This window comes from Pithys albifrons, chromosome 8, assembly GCF_047495875.1.
Source record: "Pithys albifrons albifrons isolate INPA30051 chromosome 8, PitAlb_v1, whole genome shotgun sequence".
NCBI lineage: Eukaryota > Metazoa > Chordata > Aves > Passeriformes > Thamnophilidae > Pithys > Pithys albifrons.
The window spans coordinates 20,512,839-20,540,417 of NC_092465.1; the positions used below are offsets into that span (position 1 = coordinate 20,512,839).

At 39.0% G+C, this 27,579-nt stretch overlaps 2 protein-coding genes across 2 annotated transcripts; one reads left to right on the plus strand and one right to left on the minus strand.

Annotated features, from left to right (window-relative positions):
* Positions 1-208: 208 nt before the first annotated feature.
* Positions 209-9,250, plus strand: KLHL41 (kelch like family member 41). Its single transcript, XM_071561779.1, has 6 exons — positions 209-1,598; positions 4,205-4,362; positions 4,452-4,559; positions 5,386-5,571; positions 7,295-7,441; positions 8,253-9,250. Exons 1-6 carry the CDS (start codon positions 342-344, stop codon positions 8,362-8,364), a joined length of 1,968 nt encoding a protein of 655 aa, XP_071417880.1. The 5' UTR covers positions 209-341; the 3' UTR covers positions 8,365-9,250.
* FASTKD1 (FAST kinase domains 1) lies at positions 4,134-27,071 on the minus strand. The gene is given in 16 exon segments (XM_071561778.1): positions 4,134-11,363; positions 11,365-11,441; positions 12,399-12,516; positions 13,513-13,654; positions 13,894-14,007; positions 15,056-15,187; positions 15,935-16,063; positions 16,566-16,671; positions 17,426-17,912; positions 18,884-19,015; positions 20,029-20,139; positions 21,427-21,825; positions 22,992-23,117; positions 23,993-24,061; positions 24,439-24,987; positions 26,099-27,071. Coding segments are annotated over 15 exon segments (2,484 nt in total). The 5' UTR covers positions 24,750-24,987; positions 26,099-27,071; the 3' UTR covers positions 4,134-11,332.
* Positions 27,072-27,579: the final 508 nt, after the last annotated feature.

Below are 27,579 nucleotides of genomic sequence, written 5' to 3' on the forward strand. Positions count from 1 at the left end.
ATCTTTATGACTGCAGCAATGGGATATATTAGGCAACTCTGAAAAAGTGAACAGTAGTTATAACTGACAACTTGATTAATATTTCTATTTCAGAATATTTAGTAACATGTATATGTACAATCTTGCTCATAGATGTCTCACTGAAGGTCAGATTCTGCTGTCCTTACTCATGTCAAATAATTTACTACTTTGCACGTAATCTTATTCATTCAATGTGGAGAATGATGGCAAAACCTGACCATAGTGACTAAGAGCAACAGTTGCTTCTTTCAGTCTCTGACAGCTGCAAGAGCAACTCTGTTTTTCCAAACCATCCATCCTAAATTCCAACCTGTAGAAGTATGTACCTATATTTAGCTAGCGAGATTAAGTTGCAGAGGCTTCAGGCAAGGCAAAAAGCACATTGGTCTGCCTTTTTTACAGACAGACCTTTGGGCAGGCAACAGCTAAAGCTTCCTACTCCCTCCCCTTTCCCAAGTGTTTGTGAAATGGATTCCCAAAGGGAACTCACTGAAGAGCTCAGACTTTACCAATCCACCCTCCTTCAAGATGGCCTCAAGGAACTCCTCGAAGAGAAAAAGTTTGTAGATTGTTCTCTAAAAGCTGGTGACAGAAGCCTGCCCTGCCACAGATTGATTCTGTCGGCATGTAGCCCTTATTTTCGTGAGTATTTCTTATCTGAGCAAAATGAAGAGAAAAAGAAGGAGGTTGTTCTAGATAATGTTGACCCAAACATCCTGGATATGATTGTCAAATACCTTTATTCAGCAAGTATTGATCTTAATGATTCTAACGTGCAAGATATTTTTGCTCTGGCCAGCCGCTTTCAGATCCCTTCCGTGTTCACTGTGTGCGTCTCCTATCTTCAGAAGAGGCTTGCTGTGGGGAACTGTCTGGCCATCCTTCGATTAGGTGTTCTGCTTGATTGCCCAAGACTTGCATTTTCTGCCCGTGATTTTGTTTCAGATCATTTTGTGCAGATCTGCAAAGAAGAGGACTTCATGCAGCTTGCCCCGCACGAACTTATCTCGGTTATTTCACCTGACAGCTTAAATGTAGAGAAGGAAGAACTGGTATTTGAAGCAGTAATGAGATGGGTCCGAACAGACAAGGAAAACAGAGTGAAGAGCCTGGGGGAGATTTTTGACTGCATACGTTTTCGTCTTATGCCAGAAAAATATTTCAAAGAACAGGTTGAGAAGGATGATATAATTAAGAGCAACTCAGACCTTCAGAAAAAAGTAAAGATCATTAAGGATGCTTTTGCTGGAAAACTGCCAGACTCTAGCAAAAGCACAGAGAAGTCAACTAAAGGGGAGGTGAATGGCGATGTAGGAGATGAAGATTTACTGCCTGGCTACCTAAATGACCTTCCCAGGCACGGCATGTTCGTCAAAGACCTAATTCTTCTAGTTAATGACACTGCTGCAGTAGCTTATGATCCTCTTGAAAATGAATGCTACCTAGCAGCCCTGGCAGAACAGATTCCCAGAAATCATTCCAGTATAGTCACCAAACAAAATCAGGTCTACATTGTTGGAGGACTGTATGTGGAAGAGGAGAACAAGGATCAGCCTTTCCAGTCGTACTTCTTCCAGGTACAAGCTTGATAATTGTTGGTGCAATAATAGGTGTTTATAAGGGTTACTGAAAACTATTTTGAGTCTCTGCAAGTGAGCCGTCTAGTCTTTGTATGGTGATGGAGACAAGTATCTAGGGAGAGCTATTCCTGTCTCAGAGAGAGAAATGAAACTGAGGGACTTGCATCTTCTTTTTCAAGATCAACCCCCTGAGATCTCAAATATTAGAAGGATTACTATATTCTGTTTGGATACTGGCTTTCGTTGTTTAAGGTCCAGATTTTTCATAGTACAGATGCCTAAATATAAGTAATATTTTTGTGAAATACCTTTTGTGTATTTCTGTTAACTTCCGTGAAAGTTGGGGTGCTTTAGCTGGTTTAGATCTAATGAGAGGTCTTTCTTTTTTTGCATCTGAAACACTTTTATGACAGCACTAACATGCATATTTTAAGTGCAACTTCTGACACTAAAGCAGCAGAAGTCCTTTTATCATGTCTATGTTTGAAAGCCTAAGGGCATTCCAGAATACATAATTTAGAGTCAGAAGGCTTTTTTCATAGCAGATTGGCAGTGTCAGTACACTAAATGCCGTGTTTCAACTGAGTGTAATTTTATATCTTTGTAAATCTGTAAAAATATAAGCCTGATTAAAACCAACTCTAACTCCACAACATATTTCAGGAAGATTAGCAAAAAATACAATTTGTCGTGCTTACACCATAAATTAAGTCTGTTGTGGTTTTAGCTACATGTATTGGGGGATATTTAAACTCTTTTGTGATGAATTCTGCAATATTCTGCTGGCCATGTCCCATCCTTATAGGCATGTTGGTCTAAAAGAGTAAAAGTCCTGTTTCAATATGAAATATAGCACAGTAATAAGCAGTGATAGAATTTTAAAGCCATCAGATATTAAGAAATGCAAATATTGCTTTAGGAGCATGGCTCACTGTCATTTCATATGCAGTGGAAGAGCTGGTTTCAAGACATTTGTTACATCAATGAGAGGGAAATCTTAGTTTGCTGGGAAGTGCAAGACTTGTTACAGAAATATTCTTCTAATATAAATGATATGTTGATGTCATAATGTATTTATAGCCCAGAGCTGAATAGTCTTAAGTCTCAGGCTACTAGAAAGGGGTCTCTGAAAAACTAAACCTCAAGACTGATATTAAAAATTGATGACATTTTCGGAATCCTACTTTATATGTTGACATCCATTTCCTGAAATCCTGTTTCGGTGTCATCTTTGAGCTTGCTTGCTACTGCTGTTCCATTTAGTTAAAATACTTGTCTGCATTACTCACGTGGCTGTTGTTCCCTCTAAAATACTAATGTGGTGCCAAAACAACTTTCACTTGCTGATCTTCCTTTCTCCAGCAGTGAAGTGTTGTATTTGGTAGCTCTCAACACAGGAGAAAACAAGGCTGCCACTGGCTCAAAAATGCCTGACTAGTTGATGCCGTATCAGCAGGAGATATGTCATCTTCAGTAGTGATGCACTAAGTGAGCTGTGACTTGTAAGGAGGGCCACAGCCTCATCCAGCTACTGGGGCAATCCGTGTCCGTGAACTACATTTCATTGTTGCAATAAAACTTTCTGCCCCATAGGGGTGGTCTATGAACTTTGGGAGATGCATTTTAGTATGGAAACCTTAGCTGTGTAACAGACTTCTGGAAGAAGTATGTCACTCAGCTAAACCCAGAACTAGTTACTCTGAACTTTCTCTTACTTTCTGTCAAATGCCTTTACACTTATGCAAGCTCACATGTGACCCTCCCTTCCTGCACAGCGTCAAGAAAATCTATATATGCGGTGTAAGTGAGAAAATACTCTTTTTGAATATTAGAGGTCATTCAGGTTCAATTGCAATTTCTCAGATTAAAAAAAAAACAAAACCAAAATTCTAGGAAAATATTGTGGGGGATTTTTTCTTCTGTGCTCCTTCTGCTGTTCTCCTTAGCTGTTTTCAGCATATCAGATGTGAATCAAGACAGCCACCAGAGTATTTCAGTTTATTGCCAAGGAAGCTGCAGTGCCTACCTATTCTAAGAGTGAAGTTTTTATTCATTGTGTCTTCAGAGATCTTGTGAGCTTTTGATGGTATTTGTGATGAAACCACCTCTGTTGCTCTTAGGATTGCAGAACAAACATCTGTGTCACTTGCCATGTGATATTTCCTGAAGAACTGTAGGCATGTCTGGCATCTCATTGTAGCGATGAGCACAACCAGCTAAACGTACAGGTGTGGAATGGCAGGAGTGCCTGCTGCTGTGGGCAGGAAGAGAACTTCTTGTTCTTTCCAACATGGGAGAGGGAACCGAGAGTGAGGGACCTTTAAACAAGGAAGACGAGCTTAATAAAGAGGCAAAGAAACTGTGAGGGTGAGCAGATGCAAGGAGCTGTGTGGCATTGACTGTGCTAGAGCTCACATCATGAAGCAGGGGCGGGTAGAAGTCATCATTCATTAGCTGCAATGAGGGAAGGGCAGGTTGTTTGGGCAAGCAAATCTGCTGTTGAGACACTGAGTGCAATTAGGTAAATTGTGTGCAACAATGTTTATTGTGTGGATTTTTACTTTTTGCCTTTCCTAACCCTTCCTGTTTTGATGCTCTTGCAGCTGGACAGCATCGCTGGTGAGTGGGTTGCCCTTCCTCCACTGCCATCAGCCAGGTGTCTCTTCGGGCTGGGAGAGTCAGACAACAAGATCTTTGTAATAGCAGGCAAGGACCTTCGCACAGAGGAGTCGCTAGATTCAGTCCTGTGCTATGACCCTGTGTATGTTCAAAATTTAATTATGCCCACTGAGGACATGTAGATGGCCTGTTGGTAGTTGAAAGAACCTAACAGTGACATTCTTGTTCCAGGGCAATGAAATGGGGAGAGATCAAAAAGCTACCCATCAAAGTATACGGCCATGCTACTATCTCAAACAATGGATTAATATATTGTCTTGGCGGAAAAACTGATGATAAGTGAGTCTCTTTCATCAAAATTTATAATATTATTTGTTTGTTCCTTAATATGCCCTCACACTTAGAAATCAGGGTTTCCCTTTTTACATCTCTGGATTAAGGCTCCTAACAGACTGATAGCAGGGAACAGGTTATGGTCTTTAGGTTATCTTTTTGTGATAAGGTAAATTGCATAGTAATTGTAATCCCAACTTGTTATTTTAATTGCCATACTTATTTCCAAGGCACGTTTTTCTTACACTGCAGACACATTAGTTACACATAGCTATCAAGACCCTCACTGAAAGTATTCTTTCCTTTCAGATGGAATACCTAGGTGCCATGGAATTACTGTCTGTTTTTCCAGTTTTCTAACCTGTGACATCTGTTATAACTTAGTGGGTATAACACTAAGAAAATAAAAGTTCTCACTCACACTGAACATGTGGTAATTTTTAAGTGTTTGTATAGGGGATTTTTAAGATATAAATGTATCAAATTAGCCAAAACACTAGTAGAATCTTTCTTTTGTAACCTTTGCCATATATTCTTCCACAAATCCATTTCAACTGAATATGGTGAGAAAGGATGTTGTCTTTCTCCTCTAATGTAGTGAAATTGCTGTCCTATGTAATGTAAATAGCATTTAACATTTGATTTAGTTCTGTGGATGTGATTAGTGCTTTGTAAACATTAAAAGGATTCCCAAAGTAGGTACAAGAAAGGATCTCCAGGAGAAGGAAGAGGTTTTATACATAAACCCACACAATCCACCTCAACTAGGTCTCACTTTGAACAAGCCAAAATTTCCTGAGAAATGATCACAAGTTTTCTTCTTCCTCACCAGGAAATGCACTAATAGACTATTTGTATACAATCCCAAGAAAGGAGACTGGAGAGACCTGGCTCCAATGAAAGTGCCTCGGTCGATGTTTGGAACGGCGATCCATAAGGGCAAGATTGTCATTGCAGGGGGTGTCACTGAGGAGGGTCTTACTGCATCTGTTGAAGCTTTTGATCTGACCACCAATAAGTGAGTGCAATATTTGAGCTATTTTAAGCATGTGTTTTATCATCTAGGCTTTTAGGAGCTCTGAAATAAGTCACAAAGGTGTTCAGGTACCTGTCCTCCCACTGACACAGTCTACAATCACATCTTTAGCAACAACAGCAGCAGCTTACAGAGCCCATCTCTGGCTATTTTTCCTGCCCCCACATGCATTTGCCAGCACAGCTATACTGCACACATGCTCACCACTCTCTAATTTTTTTTAAGTCTGATTACTTTCCCCATTTATTTGGCCCTACAGCCACATAAACAAGTGTGGTGCCATAATAGGGAAGAAGTGGGAGAATGGGCAAGGGCGGCACAGTGTAGTTCAAATAGCACTGGCAATAAGTGTGAAACCTCTGCAAGAGAAACCAGGTGCCTGAAGAGGACTAGCTCAATGTCCTTCAGGTACATGGCCTTGTGATATCTTGCTGTTTACTTACCTTGTCACAGCAAATATGATTTACCACTGATTGGTGACAGACAGATAATTCTGCTTATTTAACAGGAAAACTCTAGGAATGCTTCAAATTTATGTGCATGCTCTGAAATACTATATAGAAAGAGTAATGACAATAGTAAGTCATACCTGAAATTTAGCTCATTTATTTGCTCTAGATGCTTTCTGATACTCTTCTACTTCTACACAGCCAGAATTTTTGCAGTCAGCATTCCTCAAATACTTCTAGGAGTTTATAGCCTCTGCATATGTGTCTTTCTAATATTAATTTTTTTTGTTACTTTCATTACTTTTCCTTCCTATCACCTTATTTACAAACTTTCATTTCAAATAGTATCAGTAAAACTGTATTATGACAGCTCAAACCTGTAAGTGGTCCTGAATGCACCTTTACCTTAATAAGCACTTCTGCTGTACATGAACACACTTGGCTGTGCTGTCTTCACTGACATGGCATCGCAGGCATCATCCTCATAACAAATGATTTAACTTAAATGTATGCTATTCCAAAGAGACTTGCTTATAAAATTTAACAATACAAAATGTGTATTATGCAAGAAGTAGTTCCATGAGGGAACTTCTAACTCTACTCCTTCTATAGAAAGCAAAGTGAAGGCTATTTGTTGCCATGATGTCCAGTACATTGTTCTCTTCCATTGTTAAGAAATATGCATCTCATGGTCTGAAAAATCTGCAGGTTCTTGTCTTGGTTTACTCTGTTTTGTTACAGTCCAGTCACACAAGCAAGAAAGACGAATAGACCCATTAAATTTTAACATTGAGATTATCCAGAAGCAGGATGTTTGTATGTTCTGTATGTTCGTAGGTGTGGATTGGTGGAAAAATTGAAATTATACTAACGAGCTCCAGTGATTATTTTTTTAGCTAAATTATTATGCCAATGCCACTTGAAATGAATATGAATTTTGGAAACTATAGGGAAGAATGAGAATAACTGGGGAACAGTAATATATCTGTATGACGCATATTACTGATGATGGGACCAGGGAACTTGTAAGAAGTGGTTTCTAGGAGATATCATGGTGTAATTGTGTCATGTAAGACATGCAGAAGTCCCTCTAGGGGTGAAAGACAGTGAAACTTTCTGCTGATAAATCTCAGAATTTTTTCCTTTTACTAAACTATTCACTCAAGTGGCCTTGGTTCCTAAATTTGTAGCACCCAGAGGAGCAGTTTACAGTACTTCTCATGTATTTAAACTTGAGTCTTTCTTTTCATCTCTAGGTGGGAGGTTATGCCTGAATTTCCCCAAGAGAGAAGTTCCATCAGTTTAGTCACCTTAAGTGGAGCTTTGTATGCTATTGGAGGCTTTGCAATGATTCAGCTTGAATCTAAGGAATTTGCACCTAGTGAAGTCACTGACATATGGAAGTAAGTTTAATTTTAGACACACTTTCCTGGTGGAAAGCCTTATCTAAAATTGAGGTTTGTAGACACTGGAGGCTGATACTATTTTTCTGTTTAACTCGATCCACAGCACAGGTTTGTAAGGCACTTGTTGACAGATAAAAAAGTTTGTCAGAAAGTAACAAATAAACACAAGACTTGGATTGGATGGCTACTTCCACCTACGAATCACTTGACCAGTATGAGTCATGATCTTCAGTTTCTTTAAAAGACTAAGTTGCAGGTTTAGCCTTGCCAATAAAAAGATTCATTCTTAATATTCTTATGTAGAAAAGCATGTATCCACAGTGGCCTGTACATACTGATGTGTTAATAGTGAAATGAGTAACTGTTCCCAGAGAATCAGTACTCCCTATCTCCCAGATTTTTTTAATCTAATCACAGGATCAGTGATGAAACATCTCTGCTGTGAGTCTTCAGTTGTTAATGTAAGTTTGACATTTTAATTGGCATTAGGAAAGACTCCCCAAAACCCCAATTTTATATGCAAGAATCTGAAGAAATTCAGAAGGGATACTTAGGGTGGAAGCTTTATATGAATAATTAAAACATGACAGAGCCAGCTACAAGCTTTAGGGACCAGGAAAAGGACAACTCGAGCACAAGGACATCTTTCTGTTGTATTCTGGAGGACAAAAGCAGCCTTCTGTGCCATCCTTTAGCACATGGTTGCTACAAGCCTTTGTAACAGGTGCACTATCCTCCTTTTCACATATATGTGCTGAAGCATCAAACTCAAAGAAGCTATTTTCTAACCTGATTTTTTTAAATGCAGGTATGATGATGAAAAGAAGGAATGGATTGGAATACTGAAAGAGATCCGATATGCCACTGGAGCCTCCTGCCTGGCTACACGCTTAAACCTCTTCAAGTTATCAAAACTGTAAACCAAATGCTGGCAGACACAACATGGTGAGGGAGTTCCCATAGGCTCTTCTGGTTTTGTTGCATGAGAATGTCCCCAAATTGTACAGTGTTTTGTAGCAGCATGCTAGTTATACTGGGAACTGTTAAACAGTTCATTTGTCTGTCCACATCTTAAGATACTTATTAGTTAACCAGCAACCACTGAATTTTTGCTGGTATTTAAAATCCTGAAGAGCTCTAATTAATATTGATTAGAGTAAATGAAGATTTTGATGAGAACTCCATTTTTCACACTGTGAAATTGCAAATAAAACTAGCTAGGCTTCCTCGCACTCATACAATCCAGGATATTGGTGGCTTATATTCCAAACAATGCCCATGAATTAACTGTTAATAGGTAGCTAATTTATTCCAATTGGCTGTTTGTATAGCCGGACTTCCCCTTTCAGCAATGTATGTAAATCCTGCATTCTTCAGTGATTCTTCTTGAAATATTTTCATCACAGTCCCCAAAAAATAATTTGGCCTGGAATTGAAATGCATGTTGAAAACAAAAGTGGCTTAGTACTATGTGGCCTAATAAATGCCAGTCTCAGCCAAAGCTATATTAGTGCCAGACATGAGCGAATAGAGAGGAGTTCGTAAGGTTAATAGCTCTACTGTTTCACCTGCTATGTTTAGGCTTCTGGTAACAAGGATTTTCCACTTTTTTAATGCTTTTGTATTTATTTCCAAAGCAAATATTTTATGGAAGCTTTTCTCAGAGATCTGAGGCCAATAGAAAAAATTAATTAAAAAGTCCTAGATAAGTTTATCAGTAAAAACGTGGCAGAGAGGACTTTTTCATCTTGTAATGAGTTGATGCATTTTGACATTGAAACTTTTAACAATTAAACTTCGTTTTTAAAATTATAGAAGTATCTCACTTGATGGTGTCTTTTTTTAGTGATCAGCTCATCATCACTATCATATTGACAGGACACAGATTTCTTAGTACAGCCTTTGCCCAAAACAGCACTCAGTTTTCCTCAAGTAGAGCATGCTCACCATTTTTTGTAAAGTATCTCTTCAGAGGATTTCTCCATCGAATACAGAGGGTATCATAAATCTAATTACAACTGATGTAGTAGGAAAACTGGAAAAGAAGCCCACCCTGACTCAATAGCAATTCCAAATATCAAATGACCCCTTGCATTGCCTTCCTAGGAGACGAGGTAAATATATGGCAAAGGCACAGCCCTCATAGCTCATTTCAGTATGTTACTGTCCACCAGTACTTAATTTGTGGGATATCTTTTCTGTCTTCTCTTTTAGCACCCAAATCCTCAGCTGATCTTAGCACCATTCACTGGCTTCAGTTGTTTACACCAGCCCATCTCCTCTAACACTTGCTGATTTAATTTGGGAAGAATGACTGCAAAGGTTCAAAGACAACACATTTTACCGAAATACTCTTCTATTTTGCTATTCTTCTATGGCATTTCTGAAAACTCACAGGAAGTTTTAATCCTCTTCCCATTGTGCATAATCACAACTTTATCCATATGTAATTTGATGAGAGCTGGCGTGGCACAGTGACTGCTAAAACTCTGAAAAGCAGGGGTTGGCTCAAACACATGGCCACCCATGGATGATCATTTCAGCTACTGCCACCTTTCTTAGTCTGCAAGGTTGCTACTTGAACGCCATCTGTACAGAAACACTCATACAAAAACCTGTTGACATATAGCCCACCTTCTGAGATACTAACTTACATTTATGATTGTCTTCTCTGTTTTATACAAAATATAACGTGATGGAGTCTTTCTATGTGCTGTGCTTTCAGAAATAGTCCTCAAAGCACTCTTCTGTGTCTTGGAGCCCTTGTCAATTTGATACCCTAAGTGTCTAGACAACCCTCTACTAGTTTTTTCAGTCATCCCACAGACATGAAGGCTGCCTCAGGAGGGAATACCTTGCAGCTTACATCAGTTCTACTGGTTTTTCTGGAATTTCCATCAATAAATATTTTCTTCTACTACTGAATAGTAATAACAAAAGAAGTGACGGCAGCTGCATAATGGCCAGTTCAGAAATGCAGTTGCTTACCTCTGCTAGGTTTCAAAAGAAGTGGTAAAAGAATGTCTACTGCATCTACGAAACAAGCAAGAAAACACCGCCACATTGTGCATGTGAAGGATGGGCAGAGCCAGCAGCCGTGGGCACACTGGGGCTGCCCCTGAAAATGGGCTCACTTCCCAAGTATGACCACCCTACCGTAACCACTCCACAGTGAACAGTTCTCCTGCCTATTCCATTTTTTGCCTGCTACATCTCAGTATCTTGTGGCTCTTGCACAAACCCTGGTGGGTTTTTTAAGTATGTGAAGGTGTTCCAGAAGGCTCAGCCATACTTCTGTACACACCACAGCACAGGGTAGGAGAAGCAGCTGAAGTTCCTTGCCATACAACACCCTCCCCCAGCAAAGTCCCCCACAGTACCCCTGTTCTGGGAGATGCAAACTGAACGGCTGTAAAAGCAGCCCTATTCTTAGTAATCTGCATTTCAGTTCCTTGGGTTTAGAGGACAGATACTATTTGATGCCCAGCTGCTCATTCTGTCACATGCTGGAGGACAGACATAGTTTTCAGTAGGTTGCTGACTCCTCTCACAGTCAAGAGTATTTCCAGCTTTTTCTTTGGAGAGTCTGGCTAAGCCTCTGTGCTGTTTATTTAGGAGATAAGTAATTTTACAGCAAAACTGCCACAGCTTCATGTGCTTAAATAATAGCATCCAGATAAGGGGAAATGTTAATCATCTTTATCACGTCTTTGTGGACCACTGTGACCTGCCTTTTGCAATCCCTAACAAATGGAGGATTAAATCTCTTTACACTTGATGCCCACCACAAGCTTTGGTCCCACTGACTCACCGACAGAAATTTTTGAAACTAAGTATCCCAGGATTACAAAACATTTGGTGGTACATAAGGTGTTTTTTAGAAGTCTTTCAGACTGCATGTTTGACCTCACTGTATTCCATACAGCTGCTGTCTCAGGTATTCCAGCTGTTCACCTTTTGTTGACAGAACCATAGAATTCCATTCAAAATGAGGAATCTGTAGAACAGAATCATACAAGCTGAGTGTTAATACAGGTGTAAGCCACATACCATCTCACAGCAAAGACTCTCTGATATCTCATGTTCTCTACCTGAAGATATTTGACCACGTGTGTCCTTCCAAAAGCTAGGCTTACTGTAATACTGGCAAGATCCATTTCTCAGTGTCAGGTTCTTCTTTATGTAAGTACAGTCAGTTTGTTACCAAAAAACAGCACAGTTGCAGAGATGTACAGCAGACGCCCACCCAATACAGGCCTTGATAATTCCATTACACCATCTCCACCTTTTAAAACTCAGATTGAGAGAATAATCTCAGGTCGCTGTGGTTTGTAATGTTAATCTATCAGACTGAATAGTGTATTAGTAGTATCACATGAGAAAGGATGATTATTCTGTGTAAAACAAACCCAAACAAATGTAAATTAGGGTAGGTAAGTAATTAAATATACAGGAGCCTCTGAATTCAGGAGCCTCCATTACCCAAATGTTTCATTGCTGGTGGTTGTGAATTATTTCTGGCCACTGTCACAGCACTATCACTGCAGCAAACAGCATCCCTGTCCCATGTGGCAGATGCCAATATGGGCACTCAAAACCACTTGAGGCTATGTTCAGTCTTCTGCTGTAGAAATCTTTAGTGAATTGACCTGAAATGCTCATTTCACTGGTTCTCCTTTAATCAGGCTACATGGACATTGCTAGTTTGCCTGCAGTAAGGTAAGACTGAGACCTTTAGACTTCAGTTTTGCTTCAGCCTCTTTCAGAGAAGGTGCAGGTTCTATGAAGTCCTTAAACCATTTTAAGAACAGCTTGGAATTCCTACCTAAATAGGAAAATTGCTCTCACCCAGTAGGTGCTTTTAACAGTAACAACTGTCTCTCAACCTGCTGCATGGAAAAAGGACCATTTTGCACTACGGATATAACTCAGGACAGTGTTGCTGACTGCTCACCTGCACCAGCCGGTACCCCAGCATTTCCAGGTGTCGTTTTTTCAATGCAGGTTCTCCTTTCAGATGACGTGAATAATCTTTGCTAAAAGCTCTTGAATCAAGAAATTCCAAAGCAATTCTGCAAACAGCAAAAATGCATTTACTTTCAGGTCCTACCTGAATAGCAAGAATGGGTATTTCTAGTTCAGTATTGATAGCTGCAGCAAGACTAGATAAACCTGACAATTCACAGAAGAAAATTAAACAAATCCCTGAAACTAGACAAAACATTTTCCTTCTATTTATCTAGAGATACTTGAATTTTACATGATTTACAAAAGGCGTTTTCTCCCTGCACCTGTTTTTCTCAAAGTTGACCAGCATTTTTGAGGCTTACAGTGAAGAGATGGGAGGGAAAGGGTAATCTCATGGAACATATTTCAAGAACATGTACTGGATCTGGCTGAGATGGAGATACTTTCCTTCATAACAGTTCATAGGGTGCTGTGTTTTGACCTTGTCACCAGAACACTGTTAATAACCCACCAATATTTTGGCTGTTACTGAGGAGTGCTTGCACAGCACCAAGGCTTTCTCTGTTTCTCACTCTGTACCCACAGTGCACATAGGCTGCGTTGACAAGAGGTCAGGAAGGGACACCTTCCCTGGGAGGGATCCTCACCTGGCTAAGGCAACATTCCACATACAACATCGTGCTCAGCAATAAAACAGAGGGGATGTTTCCCAAGCAGCCAATTGCTCTGGCACTGGTCTGCCGGTGCTGAATGATTGCATGTCCATCAATTGCTTTCTTTACCCTTTTTTTATTTTGCCTTGTCTTCACTTATTAAACTGTCTTAATTGCAACCCAGGAGTTTTCTGCCTTGCTTTTATCAGATTCTTTCCCCCATCACACTGCAGGGGAATGACTGTGCAATTGTGTGGAAGCAGCTGCAGCCACTGCACCACACCCCAAAAGGCTAAACCTCCTTATACCTTGGAAAAAGGAACCGAAAAATAAATAGCCTAAGGGTTGCAACAAACATTTAGGACATAAGCATCAAAAACCTGCCCTAAACTGAATGTTAACTTGGAAGCTTGGAAGAGCTAATGTGCAAGAATTCAGTGTACTAACCTCTGAGCTCCTGGTGGCAGAGCCTTTCTCCCTTCATCCTTGGTGCCATGTCTCCAGTGTATTGCCCCCTCATTATCCAGAGGAATATTCTGAGCCATGTAGGAAAGAGGCTTTTTATTTTCATCCAGAACACACTCAAAATCTGCCAGAAAACACAACGAATCTTTTTACTGACAGAAGTGAAAGAATTTGATCAGTACAGTGTTTATTTCTAGAAAAACTAAGTGATAACCATAATTAGAGATACCCAACATTATTTTTATTATGCAGAACTTATTAAAAACTAGAAACAACAGTTTCTTCTTTGCAATATCTTATGGCCACATGATCACAGGCTTCCTAATCTTGGTAATAACTATCCTCAGAGTATTAACTTCTCACCTATTTCATAGTAGTATGGTGTAAGGACAGATATTCTGGAGTACTGGCTCCCTCCTAAGATCTCTGTCAGCATTCTGTGAACATGCAGGCGCAGCGGGTTTATTCGGCTGGTGCCTACAAAAGCAAAAGAGAGGATTCATACATCAAAGCTTCCACAGCCAACATTCTGAAAACAGCACTTGGAGACATTGCATTTTTGACAGCCAGGCTACTGAACTAGATCTTTTCCACAGATCCCTGGTGTTATTCCATCATAATTCAGAGACCAAGTGATCATATTTTACACGGAAGGTGGCAGATGCATGCTATTTAGCATAAATTTCAAATCCAGACTTTCCATCCCAGGATTTTTCCCATTCATATACTACAAAACCTTTAGTTTCAGGTTTCACCTGTTGGACTATTTGTTTGCTTTTAATTGTGTTTAGACATTTAAGTATTTACTCGTCTTGCCTTTATTGCAGGTATACAACACTGTCTGTCACTTCTCTGTCCATTGCATATTAAGACCTTGCTCCATTAACCATCTTCAGGCTCACACAAAATAGCTGAGTTCTATGGATAGCAAAGCAGATCTCCCCATGAGAATTAGTGGAGGAGATATTCTGCATTAGCTAGATTTTCTGAATTCATCACTATTCTGAAAGATCTCAGCTGCTACACTGATCACTAGCCTACTTCTCTGTTTCTCAACCCTGACAGATCTTGATTCTTCTGAGGAAGAAGGCAGGAACAAGTTCAAAAGCAAGCAGTAAAAATGTTCATATTGAAAAATTTAAGTAAAATGTCCAGTCTTCTAAGTGAAGCAAGGAGTAAAGTGACCCTTCTCCTCCAGCAGACAACCCTAATGATCCTCTTCCTGCCTTTCCATCCTTCACGCCATATACATTGTTTCTGTTTATTTAAATTTTATTCCTTACAAAGAAAAATCCCATCTCTATTACATGAATTATCACAAGGAAAACTGCTTTGCTCTCTGTTGCACCACTAACCGGTTGCACTTTTCAAGACGACATGCTCAGCAATGAGTGAGTTGTGCCTTCCTGACCTTCTATTTTGTGGTAGTGTCAATATGACAGTCTGGGAAGAAACATCTAAGAGACTGTTGAAAACAGACTATTCTTAGTAACAAGAGCAGGTTTCCCTCTCTTAAGTTACTTACTGTTATGAAAGACACGTTGGCAGTACTGCTCATGAAATCAAGGGATGTGAAACTCAGGGCATTCCAGACGGACTGCTCTGTTCAATTTCATGAGCTGAGAGCAGACCCTCTGCTTTAGGGTATCAGGCAGGACTGATTAAAAAAACCAACAAACAAACAAAGATGTGAACCTAAATGTGAAAAATCCAACACACTGACCTAAATAGCTACTTCTGAATTCTTTACTAGAAATGCAAGTATCTGTATACTATGGCATTTAAAAAATTTATGCTGCAGAATTTCAGAAAGGTGCTCAAAATCCCTGAGGAAAAAATGAAAAATAATAGTTCTGTTCAATATTAAGGACAACAACGAAACAGAAGATGGAAATTGCTGCTACCATTTAACTTCCAGTGAAGTACTTGAAGGCAAAATGGCAACAGTGCACTGACAGCAAAAAACACACAAGTGGAGAGGAACAAAACAAAATCTCTTATTTAGAGAGAAGAGACTGGTAAGACACATTTCTTGCAGACAAAAATCCCACATTATTTCTTGAGATTTGTGACTATTTCTAGGAATAAACACCAGTCAGGTAATTTTATTTCCAATAGAATTGAAGAATTATTAAATACTGAGTGCAGTAAGTTGACTATAAAGTTTGATTTATATAACCTTCTCTCATCTGCAATAAAAGTCTGTACTTTTAAAACAAATCACATATTTTGTTCACTCCTTCCCTTTTAGCACTCAAATCATGACTAGATTATATAGAGGGGGTCTTTCCAGAAAATGAAATCATAAAGAGTAATTCTACTTCTCAAGTCAAATGTAGGTTCCCAGATGCATTTTATGCCAAATGCTATACAATCAAATTCATTAGAGACGCTACATATCTACCTTTAAGTTGAGCATCCAATTTGCTGAGGAAAGAAACGTTAAATATTGTCGTTATCAGAACTGGAGGAAAATACCCAGCCACTGCCAAAACATGACCAAGCAGCACCAAGTGATAAATTTCAAAATATCCTTTAAAAAACAGACAGAAATCCATATTAACAACAAAGGACAAAGTTGAAAGGATTTGCAGTGCCCTTCCCCTGGCCTCCCACATGGTCTAATTTTCTCTCTTCATGTACTACACAAGTTTCTACACATTTTCTCTACAACTTTAACCATTTCTCTGTGATAATCACAAAATGTATTTACAAATGATGATTCGTTGGGGGAGACCACAACAATTCTACTCAATAACAGCACAGTGAATTAATCAGAATTTTCATTTGCTTTTTACTACCTTAAAAACTCTTTGCTAGCCCCTTACTAACAGTAATTTTTAAAGGGTGAAACAAACTCCAACATTAAATCTTCATAATGGTTTAATCCCGGTAGGCAGAGTATAAGTATTAACATACATACTTTTTCTTTGCTTAACATTAAGTTCCATTCCACTCCCATTTTCATTCAGTAAAAATACTAACTTCCAGTGACACTAATTTTGTGTCAGAATATCTTTATCTAATTCACTTACTCAAGTTAGAAGTAAGATGTTGGATACAACTCTTAAAGAACCCTTCATGGTCGTAATTCAAAGCAGAGAAAAGGAGAAGAATAAAGTAGATTTCAGAGGGGTAGATCTGGAAAAAAAAGACAACTTAAATCAAGTCACTGCAAAATATCATAATATTGCTTTACACTAAAGAGCTTCATAATTCATTTAGAATTGGGAGATTTAAAATTGGACGAGCTATTTTCTGAATTTTTTTGGTCAACTTTTCCTGGAGAAAATAATAAAAAAATAACATGCAGAAAGAATTAAAATTGCAGTCATAGATAAAACTTAAAATCTATTTAGGACAGATGATCCAAGTGTTTCCATATACTTAAGGAACCCTTTAAAAAGGTTTTGCAATAAATGCTCTTAAAGAAACTAAACTGCAATAGGATAAAAATCAAAGATTTATATAAACACCAGATTGAGAATGAGGGCAAAAGAAAGACAATAAGAAAAAGGAGTAATTGTGACAAAAAAGACAGGCTATCGAAATCCCCACAACAATGAGTAATGTTAAAATACACACCAGGTGATGCAGCTGTTCATAAAGGAGTTTAAAAAAATTTAAGATGATCAAATGTACAGCTGAATGCAAAGGATTATGCCTGATCTAACACTGACTGCACAATAAAATAAGAAATGAAAATTAATGAAAGTAAGTGCAAAATAACATACATAGAAGCAAAACCACTTTGAGTGAAAAAAGAGTTTCAAATCAAGTACCCTGAAGAAAAGTCTTGGAAACACTGTCAACTGTGCTCTGAAACACATCAACACATCAACCTGTCCTTTTGCACTGAATAACTGACAGTAGATTGAAAGAAAAACTGTAATACCTTCTCTATATTTTCAACAGTGACAGAAGCTATTCTGTCAAATAATGCAGGACAACGGTGGCTTGTTTTTTTGAGAAAAGAAGACAATGGTAATACATTTGTCCATGTTATTTGGTCTATCAAGTGCTGACACATGGCCATAATTTCCTCATTCAGAACTTCTTCAAACCACTCTCCATTCACATGTGTAAGTTCTTCTAACAGAAGGTTTAAGTTGTTGGCTTTCTGAATCCTCTCAAATCCAGTGTCACTGAGCTTTTGCAGAACCTTTGCACACAGCTCAGAATTGTTTTGCCAGTGCAGCTGGTCATGATGATTCCATTTGACAAGAGCTGTAGCAATGCAATTCAAATAATGAAGCCTGCACTGAGGCAGAACTGCTGCTGCTTTGTTTATAATCATTTCCTCCACTTGAAAAGAGGGAAGTGTGGCCAGAACACGAATGATGGCTGCAGTATCAGCAGGTATCACACTAGATTTTAAATGACTGGAAGAGAGGTAGAAATAACAACAGTCCATCAGTAGTGAAAAAGTGCAAATGTTTAAAAAAAAAATCAATTACATGTATGAAAATGCCAATTTAGAAGTCAGAAGCTGCATATCAAATATAAAATAAATAGAATATTAATGACATGGTAGAAATTCACACAGTTAGCTTTTTTATTAGGATTAACTTCTTCCTTTTAGTTTATTCAAACTGAAAAAATGGAAGAAGACAGGGAGCAGCTCAGTCAGCTGGTGAGGCTTTAAATGTTACTGGTAAGCATGGAAGCCCTTCCTAAGGCCAGAAGGTCCACATTTGTTAAGGGTATCTGTGTGTTTCTGGGCCTGGTTAATTTCTGTGATTTCTGTCTTGGGGAGCACCAGGTTCTGAGGTGCCTGAGGAAAACAAAGGCACGATCAGCAATAAAAAAGCACAGCCAAAGCACTACATTCATAGAGAGGCTGAGCAACGGAAGCAAGATCTCTTTTCCAGCAATTCCAGAAACTGTTTCCCTTTCTGTTGCCACTGTACAAGTCTAAGAACTAACTGGACAGTTCTTCAATCAAAAGAAGGGTACTTCTGCTTCACACTTTCACTTGTCCCAACCAAGGCACTCTTACTATTTTTCATTACTTCTTCCAGCAAACATCAAAGATGACATAATTACCTGCACCTTCTAGAAAGTACCAATCAAAATTTCCTGCCATTTAAAAGTCATTATATTGCAGTGGCCAAGGAATAAGGGGCAAAAAATTATTTTTGAAAGAAATCATATCTATTAGAAGATACTGTTAGGTCTATAAACAAGATAACATCCACTTCCTATCCTCGATTTATGTGTTTAAAAGATTCAAGGACTTGTAACAGTTTGTTATGGAAACAAAACACTTCAGCATCTCTGGTTGTAATTTAAAAGCCTAAGTAGAGAACTGTGTAATACTTAAATAGTTACAATTTCAAGAATACACACTCACCCTAATAGTAGCATTTTCAGTTTGGCAAACAGCTCCAGATTGTGGCAACACAACCCTGTCAGGTACTGTGTTAACTTTACCAACTGTAACACATGATAGCTATCCAAGTGTTTGTGCAAAACAGAAGCCATTCTGAATACAAAAAGAAAAAGATTACATGGTATTAAGCTACTACAAAAGATACTGAAAACCCCAACATCCCACATGAAGAAGGGGAGTCCTGTGGCACACAGTACCTGTGTGGAGGGTTTCACACACCTGCCCTCCTCTCCACACCAGTCGTGGCACTGTTCCCCAAAGACACAGCAGCCTCTCTCCATTTAGTGAACTGCAAGATTAAAACCCTCTTCAAAGCAAATCAGCCACTTCATGCTAATAATTTCTCTTGCAGATTTCACAATCAGTTAAATTTAGAGTGGACCAAGAATGGAATAAACTATAACAGCAGGACCAGATTAAGCGCCATGGCACTCACTGTTGGTCTAAAGTTGCAAAGAGGGTGATAGATTTGTAGGGAAAGATAACACCTTTAGGCCCTTTTCAGACAGTGAGATTCAAGGACAAAAGGCATGAATTCACCTCTAGTATTCCTTTGATCCATAGTACACAAGTATATCCTTTTTCTGCCAAGGATCTACTTGGTTCATAGAACTACCTTCAAACCAGTTATTGCTCACAACCTGCACTTAACTCTGCTGCATCTCTAATATACCCAATGCCACATCTTCAGTGCCTAAAACATCAACTGCTTTTTCCTTCACTGTATGATAGATACTACCTCTCCCTATAAACAATGTTTAGTTTAGAACTGCAGAAAATGTGGACACGTTCTATTTTTTCTGCTGAGTTTACAGTAACTGCCATGGGCTAAGTTGACTGCAGTGGGATCATGTATTTGCAAATTAGCCTGATATTTTATGACATTAACTTGGTAGGGTTGAAATTCCTAAATTTCCTCCATTAATTCTGGGTCAAGCTGCAATATTCTAAAATCTGTAATAGCTAATTATTTACACTGTATATGCAGTGGTGTGCAAGTGATGCACCCTTCACTCCTTGCTTAGTGGATATTACACAGTTTCCCACACTAAATGCAAGTAGTTCACCTAGAGAATACACCTTCTTAGTAGTATCAAAAAAATTACTTTTCGAGTAGATGAGAATTTCTGCATTTCATTTTCTGCATCGTCTTCAGTATCACCAATATTTGGTGACTGCTAAATTCTTCTGCCATGTGTGCTGCAATTGCTAGCAACCTAAGGAGGAAAACACATTTTCCAATGAAAAACAGTTGAAAATCTCTAGCAAAAATTTCAACAATTTTCTTCATCTGCAAAGGAGAACTGAAAGACTACTTGAGAAAATACAGGAAAACAACTGTCCTCAAACTAGAGACCTTTGTTCTGTGGACTTTTCTTCTAAAGAGTTGATCTGTATAGCACAGGTAAAGGGGTGTGAGTGTGTTGGATCAGTGCCTGTTGTTCTGATGCTAAAAACCAGTCAGTCCAACAATTCTAAAAGTAGATAAGAAGTAGGGAAGCTATTCTAAGACATTCAACAATAATGATCAATCAGCAAGCTACAGATAACAGAATCAAACATGAGCTGAACTGGTTCTGGGGTAGATAAAGCCAATGTTTACCACAAATTAAATAAATTAAAAAACAAAATCTAGGAAAAGCTTTTGGAACTAAGTCAGCTATGCCAAAAAACAACATAGGCTTGCAGTATATCCAAATCTCTAAATAGAGGCAGATGTTCATGAAGTATGAAAATATGACTCATTGTAATTACTAAAGCAAATTCTGACTAAAACTACAGATTTTGAGAGACCCATGAGTAATACCACCCCCCCAAATAGGATTTTGTGGCAAAAAGAAAAACAGGCAGAGTAAAAAAAAAGTCTATCACACAATACTATGCTCTAATTGCTAAATAAATGCCAAGGTATTCCCTGCTGACGGCCTTTCATGAAGAACAGGATGCCAGCAATCTGGTATAGGACAAGACTCAGGCTGTGGATTAGCTCAGTTGGTTAAAACTTGGTTGTATAATGCCAAGGTCATGGGTTCAATCCCCTATGTGGGCCATTGACTTAAGAGTTGGACTTGATGATCCTTGTGGGTCCCTACCAACTCAGAATAGTCTGTGATCTCTGTGAACTCTGTTTCAGCTACTGCCAGTCTTAAAAAGGAAAAAGCAACACATACCACTGCACATATGTCAGAAGAAAGATAAAAGTTTTTTACTACCATCCACTGTGAAGGGAAGGCTGTAGTCTAAGAGAGAGAGCTACAAGATGGTCTTGCATAACAGCATTCACACGCCCCTTGATTGCTAGATTCAGCTTTCCAAGCAACTGTTTTAATACAAACTGCTTTGTTTCCATAATTAAGTCATCCATTGCTACAAAGTTACAGCCAGGAAACTTAGGACTCAGATCACAGATGGGCTCGGAAACTCCTGCAAACACCACTACATGTTTAATTTCTGTGCAAGAAAATGTGTACCATAAATAAGTCAAAATCATTAAATAAACTTACCTTTCTCTTACCTTGGATCCTGCCATAGGCCCAAGAGCAAAAAATAATTTTGCAAAGGTTTCAGGATCGTAATAATCATCAATAGTTTCAGGCAGCAGCTGTTTAGCAACCAAGCGGAATTCAGCATTGTCAAAACCCAGCTGCTCATACAGTCCAAAAATACTATTAATAGTGTGTATATCAAGACGGGAGGCACTTTTAAGGAAAATCCTGTTGCATTTTTCTAGCAATGGATGATATTTCAGTTTAACATTTTGAAGAAATTGTAGCATTCTTCTGGCATAGTTGAAGTGCTCTTCATTCTCTTCTTCCAAGAGCTGTTCAGCCTTGCGTAGTAATCGGTCTCGAAAACTCTGTGAGATAACATCAGATATGCTGATCATCAAAACTGACAAGATCCTAAAAAATTCAAAAGATTTTACACTTATGCATTGAACATAATAAGCAATAAATTTTAGATTTCTTAAATATACTATACAAAGGGAATAGTAGTCAAGGTACTGCTGCCTTCTACGTAAAAAGGAATTTTAAATCTAATGCCAGAAAAACAGATGAGCAAAAACTTCTACAGTAAAAATTCTGCTTTCAGTGAACTTCTGAAACAACTTAGACTTTTCAGCCATTCTTTACAAAGCTGTATGTGATAAAAGCATTTGCCTACAGCGAGAATGTGATTTGCCTGATTCAAATTTGCAGAAATATTTTTACTGCTCAATGGACACCAAAGAAACTCCAATAATTCTCAAGTGACAGAATGGGGAGAAGAGTCATTGTCACTCCTAAAGAAAGGATAAAACACAGGACTGCAGGGAGAATCACTTTTGTAAAGGAATGCAGTCCCATTCAGTGAGTTTCATAAGCAGGCTTCTCACATCTGCAAAAATAAATGTTGGGACTGCTGGTGCTGTAAAAAGCAGAAAAAAGAAAGAGAAGCCTTCACTATAATGGCCCAAGGGAACAGAGGCACATAAAAAGAAGCTTTGATTTCTTAGACTAGGGCTGTGGTTTAGGTGGTTCTAATATTAGGGTAATGTTGTAGACATGCTAGCAAGAGAATTCATTAATTCAACTTGACTAGAAAAAAAATATTCTAAAGATAAATAAACACAATATTCCTTTAAAACTTCTTATTGCTATTCACAATAGAAAAATAAATCCATGCCATAGTAGAGAAACTATCAATGTCAGAGAAGAAAAACATCTGGTGACTCAACAGCCTCTAAATTATAAAATCCAAGTTAAATTTAGAATCAGGATAAAGCTGATTCTAAATGTCTGCTATACTGTTCTACTGCAAGTAGGACAGTGGAAATTAATTAAATCTTTATAACCAATCTGAACAATCAAACAGTAGTTTTAGTTATTTAGATTGGTTATAAAGAAATTCTTTGTAAAGTCATCGGGAAAATGCATTCACTTGTCAAACAATGCACAAATACAAAACACTTCTTTCCTACAAACCCCAAACTGAGGAAAAGTTGAGAAAAAAGGAAAGTGTTCCGCTAAGGCAGCACGGTAATTGTGACATTGCTTCTCCTGCTACTCAGCTTCATTCTAACACTTACCTTATATCCCATATAGAATCCAGTTTCATGTCCACAATATGAGCTATTTGGCCAATTATGGGACTGAAATGCCTGCGTTGCTTGTGTAAGCACAGTGCAAATTTAGACAAACCTGGCAAACTGAGTCTGTCAAGATATCAAAGACATACAGACAGAATATTTACCTCTTATTTCTAGTGAATAATTAAAGACAAAAATTTACTTCAACCACTATATAAAAAGCAAGGGTACAGTCAAATTACAAAACAAGGTAACAAAATACCTCAGCAAAACACCTACATGTTTAATATTAAAGTATGTTGCACATATGGAACTCTACAAAAATCAGCTGTTCTTCACTTAGCCAGACCAGCCTGAAAAAATCTATAGATTATATTCTCAAGCAATGATGTGAAATAGATAAAATGAATGTGAGCAATATCTGATCATCATTTTGTGTTCAAGCTACACTGTATTTATTTGTCAAGATGCCCCATGTGTTAAGCTGAAAGAGTCAATTCTGGGATGATGGTGCCAAGACTGACACTGTCTTCTGCCATACCTCAAGACTACAGAATGAAAACTAAAATATAAAAAAAAAAACCAGAAATTAAAACAAGCCAACAAAAACAAAACCAAAATGCATGAAGGGAAAATATTGCTGTCTTAATACAAAATGTTTTTACTAAAATTGAGATATGCATAGGTTTACCAACCATTTATGAGCTGGACAGCAAGCACTGTGATAAAAGTGTAAATATCAAAACCTGTAATTTACTTCAAACATGTAAATCTACACTGACATTATATTTCAGAAAGTTTGTCCCAGTATCTGAATCTCTCAAGCATTTGTGTACCAACATCTGTATGCATAAGGTCAGAATCTTCAAACATACAACTGACAAGTAAAATGCTCATGTTCTAAACATAAATACTCTTTGAGAACTCTTGTGTAACCTCACGTGAAGCAAATTATTCTTGCAACTTACACCTTTCACAAAGCACAGTAATACAGTACTTGCCTTTCTAATCTTTTCCATGCTTCTGTAACCAGCATTTCTGCTAGAGAATCATGGTCTTCAACATTAAGCCTTCAAAAGAAAGACATAATAGCTTAAAGTTTGCTCCAATAGTTATAAAAAAATAAGACATATGTCCTTGCATTATTTATCGTAATGTTTTACTTTGCCATCGTTTCCTCCAGTCAAACAGATTATAAACATTTGTGGATTAAAAATCATAACTCATAATGAGACATACTTACTGGGAATGCAAAACAGATCTGTTCTGCCTGTATCTCAAAAACTAAGGCACAGGACATTACACTGTCTGTGTCACACAGAGTACAGAAAGTGTAATAGGGCAGTCTCCCAATGTCCTTATAAGATGGCTCTGTAGTCAAAATTCCACCTGTTTTTATTACCAAATACAAAATGTATATATGTGGAATTAAATTTAAACTCTTTACCTCAGAATACTATATAAGATGTCCACTATGGCCTCATCTTCCATGTGTTCCATCTTGTTTTCTGCCAAAATGCAAAGGGTAAGAAACTGAGAGTGATTTCTTACATAGTCAGTACTCCTTAAGAGAAACGACTTCTTCTTCTGCAATTGCCACAGCGTGTTGAATCCAAGTCCCACGTGCTTTTCTGAAAGTCTGGCCTTATTCCTTTCATGGGTGCAGCTACTTATCTGGCCCAAAAGCAGATCACTACACAGGATCCGAGCTTGGTAATGTCTCAGTGTAAACAAGCAAACCTGCCTCAAACAATGCATTTTGCTATGCCTACCAGCTATCTTTAAAGTGTCCAGAGAGATCCTTCTGTCACATTTCACAGTAAATCACGTTGTTACAAACAACAAACTCAAGTAGCTGGAAAACAGAAGACTATTTTTCCTTCATCCATCTGGTCACTGTATTAAGAGGAATTCAATTCTGAGGTACCTGTAATTCAATTCTGAGGTATTTTTCTTTGATCCATCTGGTCACTGTATTAAGAGGAATTCAATTTATCTGTAACAAGACCATATTCAAGCAGTTAAGTGCAGTAACAACAATTAGGTAAAAATCAATGTCTTTACATCATAATGTGCTGAGTAAGGTAACCTTGAGAACCTACAGCCTTGTCTCTTCTCAACCAAAAAGCTCACAACAACAAACACTGACATATTCACAAGTACTATGAAATAGTCAGTCCACTTGGTAAGCTTTCAAATTTAGAAACCTGCCTCTAAAAGGCACATGTGCTATGATGCTACGACTGAGAAGGCAAAGCTGAGCTTTTGTTTTTACCATGCCAGGGGCAGTCCCATGGTGTAAAGGAGAACACTCTGGACTCTGAATCCCAAGGTCGTGAGTTCGAGTCTCAGTGGGGACCGTCCCCTGGCAGTTCAATGCCTCCCTGCCATCCCATCCCGTCAGATCTCGGATGCCAAGCAAGGTTAGTACCAGGTACTGTGACAGTCCCAAGGACTTCACCATCACTGTCCAAGCTCGCTCGGCCATGGCAGATGGACCTGAGGAGTTAAATGGTGGGGCCAGTTCTGTGCACGCTGTGCCTCACCTAAAACATCCACTGCGCAGGCTGGAAGGGCACACCCACGTGGGGAGAGCCCTTCCCAAATCTGCGTTCGCGAAGTCTGGTCATACACATGCAGACTGAGGTTTGCTCTCACTAGGCCACTCCATAATCCCAAACTGGGGTCCAGGAACTGCCAAAATACAACTATTGGTGGTAAAAGGAAGCAAGATGAATTCTAGTCAGGAAGTTTGGCCACTTTTGCAATAGAGTCACATTGAACAGTCCCATGCATCAGCTAAAATCTCTCACTGCACAGAAGAAAAGCAACCTAATTCCCCAAATTACAGTGGACACTACAGCCTTGTCTATTGAAATTTGGTATTTATTTGTTTTCTTAGAATGTACCCCAATTGGTACACAGTGCTAACAACTACGTTTTCTTCAACCTAAAAAACTGGTTCCAAGCTAGGGAACACAAATCACTAGTGATAAATGTTGTGGTACACCAAAAAAGAGCCACTGAATTCCCGCAGCTCAGAGGGCATGGTAATGTCTAGAAGTCTTGCTTTAGGAGATACAACCATTAACAAAAATTATCAATACCTTCAGCAAACTTGAATGCCCTTCAACTGTTCACATGATTCCATCAGTGTAATGTTATCAAGGTGATGGCAGCAGCATGCACTGAGGGAGGAAAAACCTTCTTATATGAGCAGTCTATGTAAGGTACTGAAGTCATTCTAGAAAGTTGGATTCAGGTGGAATTGTTTTGATGTCTATACAATCCACTTCAGAGAATAAAAAGTCATATAACCTATTTTAAGTACACTGCTGTCACTGGCACTGGGGCAGATACAAGGAAAGCTAATCTAAAGTAATTTTAACTTATGATCAGTTACAATATGAAGTGATTTCTTCCCTATGCAAAATGAAAGCATACAAAAATAAAAAGTAAGCATTTTCCAGATATTATGGATTAAGTACCTTTTATAATAATGATTTGCTTTATAGTCTTTTCAGATATGGCTTTTATTCTATCTCTTTTTTCCATATGGTAGTCACCTTTACAAAGAATTTACCTCCCACAGTGCTGGCAAGTTAAGCTGCAAGAAGTCAGGATGAAGTAAATACCTGAAGAACATACAGAAACTTCAGGCTCCATTTCCTGTAAGCCCAGGTAACACATTCGTTCCGGCTCTCGTGCTGCAATGGACCTTACATCTCTATGCTGCTGAGGGGGAACTAGGATCACTATCTCAAATAGTCCACAAGAAGTTTCCAAATCTTTTTCTTTCTGGAAGTTATTGAGCAGATGCAATTTACCACTACCACTAATTTATATACAATTTTAAGCTGTAGTTAATTCTAATATCTTTTTAAAAGTACATCAATAGAAAACGTTTAATATATTCAAAATTACATAGATTAAACCCAGGAAATCTGGATCTACTTAATGAACTATTTCTAAGGTGTTCCACTTACCACGCAATGTACACATCAGAAGGACATGAAAGTCTTTAAAATCATTTTCTACCAGTTGAAACACAATAAGCACCTTCAAGTCTGTATTACAAAACACAGTGAGCAGGAAGTCTTCCACAAAGGAGAAAACGTGGACACCCGCCACTGCTCAAGCATAGGAACTACTGAAGATTTAGGCAATGAAGAGCAGCTAACAATTAAATAACTTAAAGAGCGCAGCCTGTGCGGCAGAGGGTGTTTTGCCCCGTCTGCCCGCCGCGGCTGGGTGAGCGCAGCGGGGACAGCACCGCGGGCAGCAGCTCCGCCCGCTCCGCCTTCCGCGCTCCGCGGCGGCTCCGACCTGACCCGGCAGCGCCCCAGCCCAGCGAGCGCAGGGGCCGAGCCGCGGCGCAGGCCGGGCGGGGGGCGGCCAAGGCCCCACCTCTGCCCCCACGGAAGCCTCTGCGGCTGCCAGCGAGCGCCCGGCACACAGCAAGGCCTAGCTGCCGGCGGGGTTCCACAGAAAAGCACAGTGGTCAGTGACGGACCCTCCCCGCGCCCGCCCCGCACGGCCCCGCCGCTCCGCTCACCCGCGCCCGCCGCTCCACGTGCGCCCCGCGCAT

Excerpts from the sequence above, each read along its gene's own strand:
- KLHL41 (XM_071561779.1), top strand. The coding sequence starts at position 342 with ATGTACCTATATTTAGCTAGCGAGATTAAGTTGCAGAGGCTTCAGGCA. Across the intron at positions 1,599-4,204 it reads TCCAGTCGTACTTCTTCCAG|CTGGACAGCATCGCTGGTGA; the intron begins GTACAAGCTTGA and ends ATGCTCTTGCAG. Across the intron at positions 4,363-4,451 it reads GTCCTGTGCTATGACCCTGT|GGCAATGAAATGGGGAGAGA; the intron begins GTATGTTCAAAA and ends TTCTTGTTCCAG.